The sequence below is a fragment of the Notolepis coatsorum genome, assembly GCF_963971535.1.
Source record: "Notolepis coatsorum genome assembly, chromosome: 7".
NCBI lineage: Eukaryota > Metazoa > Chordata > Actinopteri > Aulopiformes > Paralepididae > Notolepis > Notolepis coatsorum.
This window is the reverse complement of record NC_140171.1, coordinates 120,261,515-120,278,898: the sequence shown is the minus strand read 5'-3', so window position 1 is coordinate 120,278,898 and position 17,384 is coordinate 120,261,515. Positions and strand designations below refer to the sequence as shown.

Here is a 17,384-nt window from a genome sequence, read left to right as displayed (position 1 = left end):
TCCAAAGGGATGTGCACGTTAGGCAGGAGCTACAATTGAAAATGAGCTTGTTCCTAGGTAAAATAATAAATAAATAAAAGCATATTGACAAGTAGGTGAGAATGTGTGTTCCATCATCGGCAAGTACACAGCAAATTGTGTTTAGAATTTTAACTGAATTGAAAGTGAATTGATCCCAAACCTGGTGTGAGACTGTGACTCGACACCCTGCTGTGTTGTCACTCCCCTCAGCCTCCACTCTTATCTAACCAGGAGAACCCACAGAGTGTTTAAACACTATTCCATCTATAATGCAGCCCCTGGAACAACACCTAAATTGTAAATTGTTGCTTTTTTATTCCTTTATGCTGTGGAGCTAACGGAGAGTAAGAATTCCATTGTACTTGTTGCATATGATCTGATCTGAATACAGGCAGGAGCAGGCAAATCAACAGGGCAGACATCGCTTCAACCATCCATGTTTATATATATATATCCCCCCTGAGATGCCGCTGGGCCTCAAACAGCAGCCAAAATTAAATTACCAGGAATGTAAACAGCAATTTATTTTTGATTGAACAAGATAACTAAACTTGGATAGCATTACCTAGTCACACACACACAGGCGCTTTCTTTTAATCGTAAAAGCTAAATTACTATTTATTTACATAAGACGATCTAGTTATTTAATTTCAACTGCTATTTGAGCCTGAGCTACATTGGAAAAGTAAACCATGCAGATGGTTAAGCACCTAGAATGTGCTGATGTGGATATATGAGCCAAACTCCATCCACTATGTTGCCACCAGTACATACTGTGCACCCTGGTCGGCTTCGGCCACAAAGAGTCTCTACCCAGGACTCTTCAGGAAGCACCTCATCCTCCGGTTTAAATAAACTCTAAACCTTCATATTTTACATCCCCTATCTTAGTCTCGGGCAACAACACACGGCCGTCCAGGGTAAATGCCAGGATGTAGGTGGCGATCTTCCCTGCGTCCTCCTCGGACTTGAGCGCCACGACCACCTGGTCGTCCGTGTCTGGTACAAACTTGAAGGACGAGAAGCCGTGGGTGGGGTGGAGCCGTCCGACCCGCCCCACGGCCACGTGGCTGAAGTCCGCGGGGCAGGAGAGGATGAGGTTGCTGGCGCGACGCTCGTCCGCCATCTCGTCGTAGCGCTCGTGGCTGGCGCGGCGCGGCAGGAAGAACCAGCGCTGGAGACGCTCGCTCCACGCCGCAGACTCGTGGATGAGATAGCCTGCGGAGCGGGAGAGGGGGATATGAGGGGGGGGGGGGGGGTGGACAGGAAATAAATGGGGGGAAGGGAGAGAAGACGAGAAACAAAGGAGTTAAAGAGAGGGAAGTTGTGAGGAGGACAATATGTTGAAGCTATGAAGCGATAATGTATACCAAGTAAACAGTATAACAAGTATATTATACTGGGTGAGCATGTTTACTTGTATTAACATTACAATATTATACAGGATACTTGAGTGTTATTTCTATACAGTACGGTTGTACATGTAAAAGGCATGTGCCTTTACAATAGTTAAGCAGGTTTATGACAAACCCTAACCATGACCGCTGGTATAGACCACTGCACTTCCGCGTTACATTGAGCTCATGGGAGAGCACGGGGGGATAAAATGTATGAATGTTGATGAGAGCTACTGCTGTGGGGGTGCTGCTGGAGACATGATCCGTTCAGGAGACTCGGTCGTATAAAAAGGTGTATTGGATCATGTCTCCAGCACCCCCACAGCCATAGCTACAACCACTTCCGTTAGGCTCTCATCAACATTCATTCATTTTATCCCCCAACATTCATTCATTTTATCCCCCATGCTCTCCCATGAGCTGAAAATACCGGTGTAGTGTTGTAAGTGTTGCGGTGGTCTATATGCAGATACAGTATTAGCTGGGATTCTGAGGCATTTAAACAACATCTCATTTGAAACAGAACTCATTGTGATCTATGAGTTCTGTTTCCACGGTAATGTTCACAATATTCGGTTTACTCCTATCGTAGAAGGATATGAACATTCACATAAACACTTTATACTGTCTATTGCCTAGTATTCTGATTATTGATGCGCATGTAAAGAATACCCAGGTTAACTGGAGAGCGAGAGAGGGAGAAGTGCACTCACACAGACACACACACACACACATGAAGGTCAGCGCCTCACCCGGTGGCTCGATCCCTGCAGCGCTCCGCAGGGCATTGTAGCGCGGCACCCAGTTCTCGTGCTCCACGTCGCCATGGTAACCAACGACTTTCACCCACTCAGGGTTGTCGTTGATGACCTCGCCGTCGGTGGTGGTCCACTCCTTCCCCAGGCCACCCACGTACAGGTGCTCATCCTTCACCGCCAGCCACTCTGCCTTGAACCCTGCACGCACAGGGACGGGACATAGAGGTCATAGGTCAGGAGGGTACAATGACGAACATTGTAATGAATTTAAGACGTAAACACGTGCAAAGAGAAATGGGTGAAAGGTTACAGTTATCACATCTCATTTGTGTTTATTCCTCCAGCAAAAACTAATAATTTAAAGTAATACTGTCAAACATTTTCATATAAATAAATGTCTTATTTTGCCACTCCCTATCGCCAATTAATATGACAATAGTAAGTCTACATATATACCCAGTTCATGAAGGCTTTTACATGAGCTTTTTCTGTGCTGTTATAACCCTGGTGTCTGGTAGAACATCCCTGAGAAAAGCATCCATCACACAGGAAGTGCTACATTTTACATCACCAGCAGCAACAGCAGTTTGTTTGGAATGAATAGAAGATTATAACTCAGTAGTTGGCATGAATTTTCAGGTTGGAAAGCAAGTGAATACAGTGCAAAAAGGATAGTATTGATTACCACTTCAACTAAAATGCGGTTTGGCAAACTAAAAGAGACATCTCTGGCTTCATCGGGCCATGATTTCACAAACATGTATGTAACTTGTATGTAACACACACCTGGCCATGGTATGTAAGGGATAATGTATAGCTACGAGGTCATTGTCGCAAAATAATTGACCGACACAGAGTTTAGAACACCGAGGCGCAGACGTCGACAAGACGAGATCAAATGCAGACGCAGTTGTTCTGTGGCTCTGTCAGCCCAAATAAAGTGATTATTATTATCGGCAGGTCTGTGGTCTGATTGCATGACTGAGTGCAGCTGTGCATATGCTGATACAGTGTGTGTAGTGGGCTTGATTGCTCCAGCTGCGCACAGCGGTCATTATTGTTCGGCAGAGGTCCGTTATCGAGTAATATCGGACCTCTGACGAGCGCTATTGACCAATCACAAGCAAGCATTTCGGCGAATGTGAAAACGCCATGTAATAAAAGCGGGATAATATACACTCTGATGTGTGAGGTTATCAAAAAACATTGCACTTCACAAACCCCATGAGGCGGAGCATTATTTTTTGATAACCGTATACACACCTTGTGCATTATCCCTTATACATCAGATGCATAAAGCCACAATAATGAATCCTTATTGGCAGATAGTATCAGCTCTCTCAATGTAAATTATGCAAGAAATTGTTGAAATACTGCACATTTTACCCCCCACCTGATAGGGAGGATTTAAACAGGTGTTTAGGGAGGGGTGTCAATCAAGACCAAGGTGTATGAAGATAATCTGAAACTGCCTGTATAAATGTAATAACTGTAAATCTAGTGTCTTCAACTAATTCTAAATTTGATCAAATACCTTTATAAATACAGGAACATTTGAATTCCTACAACAAGTCCCCGTTCAGTTACCCAGTGAGATGCAACATAACGTCAGTGAACATGATAAAATATTGAACTCTTCATCTGAACATTGAGGAGATTAAGGCCAAGAGGCACATTATGCCCACCGGGCATTTGTTTTGCATAGCATTGAACCTCCGAACGCCTGGGTATGAGATCAAATGAAGACTGACCTTTGGAGACCGAGCCGTCCCCATCAGGCAGTATGACCCAGGGGATAGCCTGGTTGTCCTTGATCCTGTACACCACACCTGTACGGTCGTCGACACTGTAGAGATGACCGTTGAACACCACTAGCTCAGAGAGTTCCATACCTGGAGACAGAGGCAGTGATTGAGACGTAAGGATACAATCTCATGTAAGACCCCATCACCCGATCAAAATCACAAGAGGATCTGCACGTGTTTGTCTCCCCAAGTCTAGTCGCTCTTGACCGCCTACCTCGTCCCTTCTCCGCCAGATGGCTCTCCAGGGTGATCGCCTCGTCGTCCCACTCCACCTCCAGCCTATCGGCGCTCTCCGACACGGTCAGGTGACCCCTTCTCATGTAGCTGAACCAGGTCAGGTCCTTGGAGCTACGGGACGCCGTGTCCAGGTCGGCGATCACGCCGATGCGGTACCGGATGCCACGCTGCGTTTTCTCCGGCGCGCTGAGCGGGTACGTGTCGTTGTACGCCGTTTGCCTTTTCTGCGTGCCGGTGAGGCTTCCCGCCACGGTTCGTCCGTTACCAGGGACGTCACCGCCCTCGCGGTGCGTCTGCCAACCGCGTACCCTGTTGCCGTGGTAACCTCCGGTAGCGACGTCGTCTCCGTCCCCCGCCGGCCGCCGTACGTACAGCAGGAGAGCGAGGGCCAGGAGCACGGCCATGGCGATGCCCCGCCATCTGAGGTGGAAGCGCGGGTCAGACGTGACGGCCCCCGACATGGATGCCAAGGCCGGGGGGAAGCCTTGGACAGCGAGACGAAAGGAGGTCATGGGGCTGTCGTCTTCATCTCCGCTGTCGGCCTTGGACCGGGACTGAGGACTCTCATCGCCTGGGGTCATGAAAAAGCCAAAGGGTGAGAGGTGAGGAGAGAGACATGATGGATTGGGGGAGGGGGTAGTGGTGGGGGGAATACTGCTTATTTTTATTTTTTCGTAAAAAGCAGCGCACTATAAATTCTGTTTATTTCCCCCCTGTCATTTGCCTGTGTCATACAAGATTGCATTACTCCTAAAACCCTGTTGGTCAACGCATGTTAAAACAGAAGCAAGGTGGAAACAAGGAAGGTTTTGAGGCAAAGTTTGGTTGTTGTGAAATAGACTGCTTCCTGCCTCATGATGAGGCACTCTTTTGACATTTGTAGGCCGTTTTTTTTTTAAGTAGGCCTACTCATAGAAGGAATTGTGATATATTGCAATACACCATTATACGCTACTCTCTACCATTATATGCTACTCTATCATTATACGCTACTGTCTACCATTATACGCTACCATTATACGTTACTCTCTACCATTATACGTTCCTCTACTATTATACGCTACTGTCAGTCTGTCTACCATTATACGCTACTCTACCATTATACGTTACTCTCTACCATTATACGCTACTGTCAGTGTCTACCATTATACGCTACTGTCTACCATTATACGCTACTCTACCATTATACGTTACTCTCTACCATTATACGCTACTGTCAGTGTCTACCATTATACGCTACTGTCTACCATTGTACGCTACTCTCTACCATTATATGCTACTCTACCATTGTACGCTACTCTCTACCATTATATGCTACTCCAGTGTTTCCCCTACCATTGCCTTGGCGGGGCGGCCCGCCCCGCTAACGGGACCCCCCCCCCCCCCGTTATTATTATTATTATATTTTTTTAATTATTATTAAAGTTTGCTTTAATCACAGTAACGTTGGCGAGCTAGCTAAATTATACATACATTGGTTTTCATATAAATCAATCAATTCACTAAGACTTTAAAACTGTGGTGCGGCACGGTCTACGAAGACGCAGAAAAAACCTACCAAATCCATTCCGAGAAAATCCTGTGGGAAACACTGTCCCTGTATTGTAAATAGTTCATATGTGTGTTGTCACTACTGTATGTAAAATTGTAAATAAGTAAATTTATGTGTTAATATTTATTTACCTAATTTATGTGCAATCGTTTCATTTCAGCTCAGTGTAGAGAAATGCACCGATACTAACAACCGCCTTACTGCACGCGTCTATGACAACACTGTTGACACCACGTATCTGTGACACACGCGCCCCGCGACAACACTAGTAGTTTTGGGGGGCCTACCACCCCTCCTGAAAAAAATCCTAGGGGAAACACTGTACTCTACCATTATACGCTACTCTACCATTATACGTTACTCTCTGTAACGTGATACCATCCATTATCGTGACCCAAGTATCATAGCGTGAGTTCTCCGGGTCCCCACTGAGGGGAAAAGAAGAGAGTCGTCATTGTTCATTGTTTTGTTCATAACAGACCATTGTGCAGCATTACTCAAGCGGGGGCCTCTGAATGTGCAGACTCACCTCCCACATCCTCCAGTTGAGAAGCCTGTATGATAGTCGCCGCTCTGTTCCGATGATGTAAACGGCCCAATCCTTTCACAATTGACCATATTCACACGACAGCCATTTTGCTCTTACGTCATGCTCAGGTTGGGATTCCTTTACACGCTGGAATCCCAAAGGTTGAAAGAATGGCCGCCATGTGAATATGGTCAACGGCTGCCCCTGTAATGCCCTCAAGCTATTTGAATTCCACCTGCAGTGTTGCATGTTGGGAGAAATTACATGTGTAAGTTAAGTATGTGTAATGTATGCGTTTACAAATGTGTACAACTTTGTGTCGAGACTGATAGTATTTTTACCTGTTCTGACCAGTGGTGTCATGTTTTGGATATTTCTGGTATGTAGCCCTGATGTGTTCAGCTGGCCCTTAAGGAGATATATTCCTGTTCAACACCACACGTTGGCTTTCTCCAGTTACACAGTAAGGGACTTGCTGAACGGTAGCCCCTCACACCAGTGTTAGGTCAGACATAGCCTACTTGCACAAGGCCACTTCACACACTCGCAGCGTAGATTCCGCAACGTTAAAATCCGAAGGGAAAACAAAAGTTGTTCTAAAAAAGTGGCCCAAACTTTTTTTTTTTCTGTTTTCTTCTTTTTTTTCTCCACAACAGTGTGAACAGCACAAATCACATGGAATCTGATATTTTCTATTCTGATTTGAGCCACTTTCATAATTATGTGTGTTTATTTTTAATTATGTGAACAGCCAAAAACATTTTTTATCTGAGCAATAAATCCAAATTGAGCACCAAGGCTTGCAGTATAACGTAGCCAATGCATTTGGTAATTTTTGTTGTATAACAGATGGGTTAGGGGGGACATTACAAGCCAAAATAGGAGAATGTGGAGTTTATATGGACAACCGGCAAGGTGACCCTAGGTTCCTATTATGTTAGCATTGTTGTCCGGGGCAACCACAACCAGCAGGTACTTTTGCTCCCTCCCACCCTGCTGAGTGTAATACTGACACCCAGGCTCCCTACACCAACCAATCCAGGATCCAATCCACGTTTTTTTTTAGGCCTAGTATGAATCATCCACAGGATACTTCCAGTTGAATGGCGTTGTTGTTGACGATTTAATTCACATACTTTGAAGGGTGAATTCCGTGTTTAGGCCAGAGGCAGTACTAAATAAACCTGTGAGCTAAACAGCGCTCAGTTCATTTGTCATAATTAATTTATAGAGAATTCCAAATGGGCCCAAACAGGACACTGGTATTAATCTACAATATGTCCCTATTTCTTGTATAATAACCTATTAACAGCAGTATGATATTAATGTGTAGGGAACTTTCCTGACAATTTACTAAACAAAACTATTATTTTGCTTATTTAATTCATATGTCTCTTTTCAGCTTTATTTGGGGAAACTGCACACTCTTCAACTAGCAAGCTCCTTATGACAGTAACAAGCTCTTTATGACAGTAACAAGCTCTTCATGATGGTAGAGCAAGCTCTTTATGACAGTAACAAGCTCTTTATGACAGTATAAACAAGCTCTCTTTATGACAGTAACAAGCTCTTTATGACAGTATAAACAAGCTCTCTTTATGACAGTAACAAGCTCTCTTTATGACAGTAACAAGCTCTTTATGACAGTAGCAAGCTCTTTATGATAGTAACAAGCTCTTTATGACAGTAACAAGCTCTCTTTATGACAGTAACAAGCTCTCTTTATGACAGTAGCAAGCTATTTATGACAGTAACAAGCTCTTTATGACAGTAACAAGCTCTCTTTATGACAGTAACAAGCTCTTTATGACAGTAACAAGCTCTCTTTATGACAGTAACAAGCTCTCTTTATGACAGTAACAAGCTCTTTATGACAGTAACAAGCTCTCTTTATGACAGTAGCAAGCTCTTTATGACAGTAACAAGCTCTTTATGATAGTAGCAAGCTCATTATGACAGTAGCAAGCTCTTTGACAGTAACAAGCTCTTTATGACAGTAGCAAGTTCTTTATGACAGTAACAAGCTCTTTATGACAGTAGCAAGCTCTTTGACAGTTTCTCTCTATCTTGCCCACCGCAAACTATTCAAAACCCATTCCCAACATATAATTTAGTCATCGTGTCATCATATTTGATGCAATATATATAGACACACAGTCTCCCTCATATGCAGTGTTCTTCACTGTTCCTGCAGCTCCCCTGAACCATCTGCAGCCAACATGTTGATTCTCCTTCGCACGCACACCATGATAAAACACACGTCCCCTCAACCCCCTATCCTATCCTCTCTCCCACATAGAGGTTTGATCTTTGATGTCGCTATCTTCCCGCTTCACTTCTCTCTCCTCCTATCCACCCCCACTAAACAAATCTAGCATGACTCTGGAGACAATTGTCAGTCAAGTCAGAAGAACCTAACCAGTCTACTTCAGCTGCATTTGATAGAACACTCTTTATGGTCAGCTGCAAGCTCTTTATGATCTTAACTGCTGAGTTGTACTATTGGCTTTAAAAGCCAAATGGTTTTAAACATGCGGTTGCACTCGGTTAAACAATACGCAGTTAAAGTAATGCCTATGTTTTTTTTTTAATTTTTTTTATTATTGCAAAACAAAAACTTATTAAAAGTCAGTACTCAACACACAATGTATAATGAAACTTTCAGTAAAGGTGGTTAAAATATATGCAAGTACAGAAACAGGATAAAACAAAAATAGTCAATAATAACATTTTAACCGTATACAGTGTATATCCAGCGAAGTTACAATTATATAAATGTTAGTATATAATATACCCCTAATACCTATTTTCTAAAACCCTACACACATATGCTCCAGCTCAAACCCCCCCCTCCCGGACCCCCTCTTGGATAGTACCTCCATTATCCCTCACTCCTAACCAGACACCACCATTATAGGCTAGCTTTTATTCTCTCCACCACTTCTAACCACATTGACATTTTGGATTCATTGAGCCCCAGAATTCTTGCTGTAGAAATGTCTTGATATATCACATCGAGATATGTAAGAAACCACACTTTCCGGCACATTTTTTCCGGTTGAAACCAACGTGATGCGATCAGTTTTTTAGCTACTGTGATACCCGATAAAACCAATCTTTTTAGTTGTGGATTCACTGCAAACTCAAAAACATCATTCAATAGCAATACCGCGGGGTGTACAGGTATATTCCAAAATACGAGTATTGATAATTGTTGGGACACATCTTTCCAGAATGCCTTAACTGGTGGGCAGTCCCAATACATGTGCATAAATGTTCCTTCGTCCCCATTTGTACATTGGGAGCATTTGGAGTCTTGTATAAGCCCCATTTTGCACAGCCTTATAGGAGTCAAGTATGTCCTGTGAATATAGTTCAGATTGATTTGTTGATGATCCGGGTTCCTTGATGTAAGTCAGACATTTGCCCAGGCTCCTTGCCAATCAAAGTCATTTTCCAGGTCTGGTATATCCCTCCTCCAGACATTGTCTAGTTGAAGGGTTTCATACGAGGACGTTAGTAATTGATAATAAAAACCTGATACAAAACCTCCCAATGTATCTCTTTCATAGAAAAATTTGTGGTATCTGTGGTGTTCAATTGGTATGTGTAATGGAACACCGTGAGATCTCATACAAAGTCGTAACTGTATGTAAAAAAGCCATGTGGACTCGGTGAGGTTAAACTTTATGCATATTTCGACATAACTACAGAGGCCCTTGTTATTAAAAATATCCCCTAATGAGTGTATGCCTCTCTCTTCCCATATAGGGAATCTTATAGGTCGTTTTCCCATTAAGAGAGCATTGTTATTGAATATGGGAGTGTGATTATGCCATACTTGAGGGTTAGGAAATTTCCTTTGTGTTTCCCGCCATGTCCTGATTGCATGGGTAATTATTGGGCCAAATTCTCGCTCACAATGCTTGATTGAAAGTTTAGTGTATGCTATGTCTTTCAATCTCTGTGGGGCTACTATGTTTTCTTCTAATTTTCTCCAAGATACCAAAGCCTCGGGGTCAAACCATATCTTCTTCAATGGTCTTAATGTGAAGGCATTAAAATATTGTAAAAAATCTGGGACTGCCATGCCACCGTCTGCTTTATTTCTCTGTGCGGTGGATCTTTTTATGCGAGGTGGTTTGTTATTCCAAATAAATTTGTATGTGGAGGTTTGTAATCTTTTCCAGTAGCCCTCTGGAGGAGGTAACGGAAGCATTGAGCTGAAGAAATTGATTCTTGGTAATACATCCATCTTAACTATTGATACCCTTGCCTGTACTGAGTTTTTAAGTTTTGCCCACCTGTCCAGGTCGTCTTTGATTTTGTTCTGTATTTTTGTGTAATTGTGCTTCACCGTTTGTCTTATGGTGGGAAATATTTCCACACCCAAGCATCTGAAATGTTTGACCATGGGTATCGCACCTGGGAGGGTTGTCTCTTTTTTTGCACTGGTGTTAAGAGGAAGAAAAGCCGACTTAGGCCAATTTATTTTAAATCCCGATAAATCACCAAAGTTCTCTATCAACTTGAGTATAAGCGGCAATGTGTTGTTGGGGTTTTGCATGAACAATATTACGTCGTCCGCATATAAACTAATTTTATGATGTGTGCCCTTGATTACTATTGGTTCTATGTGTTGGGATTGTCTTATAAATTGTGCTAAAGGTTCTAATGATAGATCGAATAGTCCGGGACTAAGAGGGCAACCTTGTCTGGCTGAGCGTGATACCGGAAAGATATCGGAGATGAATGTGCCTGTTGTAATCCTGGCCGATGGGTCCTTGTATAGTACTTTAATCATATCAATGAAACCTTTTCCTAACCCCATCCTTTCCAATACTGCCCATAGAAACGACCATTCCAACCTGTCAAATGCTTTCATAGCATCCAGGGATAGTATCGCCTTAGGTGTGATGTCCTCTTTGTCTGTATCTAGTACGTGCAGTATTCGCCTTATGTTATCATTGATCAGGCGACCTTTTATGAAGCCTGTTTGGTCCGGGTGAACTAAAGACGTCATATGCTTTTGCAATCTGATGGCTAATATCTTAGAGTACAGTTTGACATCGGTTCCGAGGAGGCTTAAAGGACGGTAACTACCGCACTCAGTGGGGTCTTTGTCTTTTTTGTGAAGAACTGAAATGAGTGCGGTATTTTGGTGTTCAATGAAGCTTCCCTCTTTGACTGAGTATAAGATCATATTTAGTAATAAGGGTCCAAATATGTCCCAGCAAGAAATGTACATTTCTGATGGGATACCGTCAATTCCCGGAGCTTTGCCGTTTTTCATTCCGGATATGGCCTTCTTGAGTTCTTCTAATGTGATCGGTACTTCTAACTGTTTAGCGTCTTCATCCGTAAGTTTAGGGAGAGTAATTTGATTAAGATATGTGTCTAATTTGTCTTGATCAAAGGTCGTTTCTGAGTTATATAAATCGGAGTAGAATTCTTTGAATGTATCGTTTATTATTTTGGGTTCTGTTACTAGAGCTTGTTGTTTCCTAATGGCAGTTATATCTGCAAATTTTGCATTAATTCTTAGTCGCATGGCTAATAGGTGACTAGGTTTAGAACCTTGGAAGTACTGCTGTTGTCTAGTGCTGCGTATTTGCAATTCCGATTTTTGTCTGTACATTGCTTTGATCTCTGTCTTTAGAATGTTAACTTGGTTATCTAGTCTAGTAGAGTTGTTGTATTTTAAAGAATTAAAAAGCGTTGAGTAAAGCGTTTCCATTTCAGACAGTTTTGTGTTTTGATTTTTGCGCAATATGGAGGTAAATCTATCCGAGAAATCCTTGATCATATTCTTTACCGACATCCATAATATTCTGGGATCTTGCACCGAGTTAGCATTATCTTGTAGGAATACTGTGAGAGCTTCTTTAATTTGTGTAATGAATTCCTTGTTGTTAAGCAGCATCGAATTAAAACGCCATCTTGGGGCCCGGGTAGATAGTGTACCAAATGTTGCTTTCAGGATTAAGTAGCAGTGATCTGATAGCGCATTGGGTGTCATTTCCACTTCATATTTATCAAATATTCTCGGGGATGCAAAGACGTAATCAATTCTGGATAGTGTGTTGTGTCTCGCCGAACGACAGGAGTACTTGCGGGTCATGGGGTTAAGTGAACGCCATAAATCAGTTACTCCTGTTGATTTCGACCAATCTTTTAATGCTTTAGATGAATTCTTTTGTTCGCTGGAGAAGGAAAGGTAAGTTTTGTCCATCCTTGGGTTCCAAATGGCATTAAAATCCGCACCTATTATATATGAGTACTCGGGATGGTTTAACATTTCTCCTGTTAGTGAAGTGAAGAAACCCACTTCGTACAAATTCGGGGCATATACCGCTGCCAATGCAATTTTCCTGTTATTGTGTATAATCCTAGCTATAGTTATGCGCCCCTCAGCATCCGACCATACCCCTTTCAATTCGATATTTAATTTGCGTCTGACGACTATGGCTACCCCTCTAGTTCTCGTAGCAAAAGAAGAGTGACTAATATTATGGTATATGTTATCCGCTAACGTATTTATGTCTCCCTCTAAAATGTGCGTTTCGCTTAATAGAGCCACGTCCACATGTTCTTTTTTCATCAGTGTAAGCACGCTTTTGCGCTTGTGTTGTTTGTTTATCCCACCGGTGTTCCATACCATTATATTCAAACTAGCCATAGTCTATGCATGTTTTCGTGTAGTTTTTGGTAATGTTTCTGGAGTATGAAGCTACAATAGATGCACATCCAATTAATGAGGTCCCGTTGAGAGCTGAGCTTAAAAACATATATATATACAAATAAAAATCCCCTATTTTCCCCTCACCCAGAAAGTCGAACATGCCTGTGTTCCAAGAACACATCCTCCGCGATTGACTTTCTCCCATGGTCCACCGGATTGCCCAAACTGAGCATTGTAATCCTAATTTTCCTATGCTCATTGCCATAGGATCTAACATTTCCATTCTATTGCAATAGAATGTCGCTTTTGGTTTTGCACCTTCCCTTACTGTAATGAAGTATTGTGATAAATAACCTAAAGATAAAAATAGAAAATAAAATAAAAAAAAGAGAATAAACCTTTATCGACATATTCCTTTGAACCCTCCACTAACGTGTGGGGGAAAAAAAAGGAAAAGATTGTAGAGCAATATTGACACCTTAATGTGAAGAACATTGGAAAAGAATAATGTAAGTTAAAATATATTTAAAAAATATAGAGTAATATTGACACCTTAATGTGAAGAACATTGGAAAAGAACAATGTAAGTTAAAATATATTTAAAAAATATAGAGTAATGAGAAGAAAAAATTTAATAAAATAAAAATCAATGGAAAGATATAGATAAGGAATAAGAGATAAATAATTATCAACGTGGAGAAGCCACTAGAACCGATTTAACTGATTAGATAAGATAGAAAAGCAGCGCCTTTTAGCGCTTCAATGTGCCTTTAATGGAGTGATTACTTAAATTGTTAGAATAACCTTGCTGTGCTCATACGTTTATGTGTGGTTAATTTTAAAGTATTATTAAGGACTGATTGCACTTCATTTAATTTATTATCTGCTATGTGTATGCACACCGAATGTTATTGTTAGAGTTGTATGCTTCGTTGTCATGGTGCCTTATATTCTAGAAGGTTGTAGAATATACTAGTGCCTAGACTATTTTACATTCCAGAATGATCTAAGAGACCCAGGGCATTTGAGCGATAAACCCAGAATATTCCAGATAGATCTTTTTGCATTGATATTTATTTGTCCCCTCAGAGACCAGAGACTGAAATTATAATGTATTATGAATCGTATTATACACAGTACACTTTGTTATAGACGACTTGCATATCGTTTGCTACTTTGATGAACACAACAATGTCATTCCAACACTGGTGGAATGACCTCATTGATGAACACAATAAAGTCATTCCAACACTGTAATGCCTATGTTACAGACTGGAAAGACAGTAATAATAATAATAATAATAATAATAACTTTATTTGTATAGCACTTTTCATACAGAGGTTGCAGTTCAAAGTGCTTCACAACAGTAAAAATACAGGCATGGGTGAGCATAGCAGGGTATGGTAAATCACAGTGTTTCACATTAGGATCTAGCATCCTAATAGGCTCTGTCTCTATTCAGTAATACAAATAATAAAGTAGTTTAAAATGATTAAGTTTAAGAATAGTCTAAAAATTATAAAATAGAACGGACATACAACAACAGTAAAAAAAATTGAATAGCAAGGTTACAGTAAAAAGTGTGAAAAATAGTTTAAAATGATTCAGTTTAAAAATAGTCATCAGTAGCCTACCATTAAGTGAAATCAGCCTGGGAGAGCCTAGGCCTCTATCGCTAAGCTAAACAAACACTTCTTACTTTGGTGAGAAAACAAGTCTAGGCCAACAGTGAGGGAAATTATTTCAGTTTAAGAATCTGAGCTGTTTAAACATACATTATACACTTTCACTAAGATCCTGCCAATGTTTCCTCATGGAAAATTGCATAACAGTTTCATGTTAAGACATAGCCTAATAGGACACACAAAAAAGCCTAAATCCATCCAATAATATATAGCCTTCCTTAGCCAAGTAGCCCAATATATTGTCCTTATTTTAAGCTTGACTATGACCAGCTGAGTATTAAGGTATAATAAGCTATTCTCAAGGCTGTTTCTGGCTATATATGCAGACTATGGGGATGCATTCATGCATAGGGGGCCCAGAAGGTAAACAAGATTTTGCATAGGGCCCCAACAAATCTAGAAACAGGCAGCCTGGTTATTCTTCATAGTATTCACAATGTTGTTTTATTGGATTCTATTATATGTTGTACTACTGTATTGCACATCGTTGCGGGCAAGACCACCCGCATTTCATTGTATACTTGTATGCTGTGACAAATAAAACTCTTGACTTGACTTGTATTCCCATTGGCCATGGTTGTCATTTAATGATAATCACCTGTTAATCGACCAAGATACTATGAATATAATGGTAGAATATGTTATTCATAGTTTGGGCTGTACTTCTGAAGCAAGTCAAACATATGGATCGGAGTTACAAAGCTAGAATGAGATCCTCCCAAGTTGCCAACCTTTACCCATACAGCACAGGGTTAGATAACAGTTTGAGTTTCGTGCTTGGAGAGAAGCAAAACATAGCTGCTGCTGGCGTGATCCACATGGGTGGATATGCTCTGCTACTTCAAGAATCGTGACAGGTAACTTTTGCATAATTATTACCAACGTCACCCCGTTAGAGTAGATGACAGAGTACAGCAACTTGCAATGGGCCTGGTCTACAAGATACACTACACCACTAAGGTACCCATGTATACATGTACATGTCAAAATACTTCCCAAAGGTCAGTGAATACCACGACCACAACACCAGAAGGAGCTCCACAAATCATGTTAAACCCAGATTCGGCTCAAACAAGGGACTAAACACGTTTTGCAATTATGCCACATCAATGTGGAACGCCCTACCCACAGCTGTAAAGGAATGTGAATCACTACCCACCTTCAAAACCACTCCCAAAGAGCACCTACGGGAGACTGCAATTCGTAACTGGCCACCGTAAATGTCCAAACCCAACACCCTCCAATGTACAACCCCCCCCCCCCCCCCCCCCAACCACCTCCAATGTACAGTTTCCCACCCCACCTACCCAACCCCTCCAATATACAGTTTCTTCCCCCTCAAATGTATATACTATTTTTAGACAATTTTTGTACTCATAAACAGTACTGTATATTTGTAGATCTGGTATGTCATAAATGTCTAGATGCAACAGTAGCCTACTGTCTACCTGTATGTCACGTATGTAATTTATGTTATGATGAATTGAAAATGGGGGACCCTGATGTAAACAAGACGAAAGTCTTTCTCTGGTCTGCATCCCCTTAACAATTGTGTGTATTGAGATGTACTGTATTGTACGCTTGTTTGTACCCATTCTGCAATCTGTTAATAACATTTCCAATCAATCAATAAATTGCCCTCATAGCCTTCCGCCAATGCTCACTGCCCCCCGTCCACGACGGCAGGAAGGGGGCTAGTCGTCAGCATACCGGCTTTTGAGGTAAACTTTTGGGTCTACGAACATAAACCCCAAATATGAACACATTTTCTATGACGTGAAACTGCAGGGGTTGTGAATCTCACAAACAGAGGTGCACTGGCGCCAAGTTAGCAGATAAAGGAAGACATCAAGTTAAAACCGTTAGCTATATATAACGTCAACGTTGACACTGGAGCTCACACTGGCGTTACTTAACCAAAATAATGAGCTAACGCTAGCGAACATTACACGGGTGGTTTTGTGGATTATTACTGGACGTGTGTGCGTAATGCGTATTACCTGGCGAAGGGAGAGTCTCCGTAGACCCCTGTCGCGCTTGTTTGGCGGAGGATAGATAGTTGATCGGGGGTGCGCGGTCCCTATCCCCGCTCCATCGCCTGCACAGCGTTGAGGCAGCCAGCACTTCCTGGTGGTGCCGCTCCGGAGCGAACAGCCGGGCGGTTGTATGAACGCCGTACAACGAGGGACTTGATACAGTCAGTACAGAGGACACAGGGTTCCTTTTACCGGCAAGGGGGCGGGCTGAGTGTGTGGGGCACTGGGGGGGGGGGGGGTCATACAATAAACCCAAGATTATGCAGACCCTAACGTTTGGTATATTACTTCATAGTACTGCTCAATTCCTCTAGTAATTACATTGTTTTTAACCTGCTATAGAGACAATGCGTTGCCAATCCCACCCCACTTAAAGTTATTTGGAAATGTGCCATCCGGCCCATCCCTCATTGGCAGGATAGACCATATCTAAATTCTAGCAATAATAATAATAATAATATATCAACAAGCATCTATATTTATTTGTAAAAAAAAAAAAAAACGTTTTTGCTTTACAGTCCCATTTTACAGCAATACAAATATTGGAATGAGTTGAACCGAATGAAAACGTTCTATTATGTCTATAAAATAAAGGAACAAGAACTTTGAAAATTGAAAGTCATACTGTCAAGTAAGACATTTCACAACTAGTAGGCATACTCATTGTTCAGACCATTGTTA

General features: G+C 41.7%; 1 protein-coding gene across 1 annotated transcript; it reads right to left on the bottom strand.

Moving 5' to 3' along the window:
• Positions 1 to 446: 446 nt before the first annotated feature.
• Positions 447 to 16,845, bottom strand: LOC311232345 (soluble calcium-activated nucleotidase 1-like). The gene is made up of 5 exons (XM_084319111.1): positions 16,668 to 16,845; positions 4,196 to 4,789; positions 3,928 to 4,068; positions 2,171 to 2,374; positions 447 to 1,239 (listed from the first exon to the last, which is right to left on the bottom strand). Exons 2-5 carry the CDS (start codon positions 4,728 to 4,730, stop codon positions 869 to 871), a joined length of 1,251 nt encoding a protein of 416 aa, XP_084175237.1. The 5' UTR covers positions 4,731 to 4,789; positions 16,668 to 16,845; the 3' UTR covers positions 447 to 868.
• Between the last annotated feature and the right edge of the window lie 539 nt (positions 16,846 to 17,384).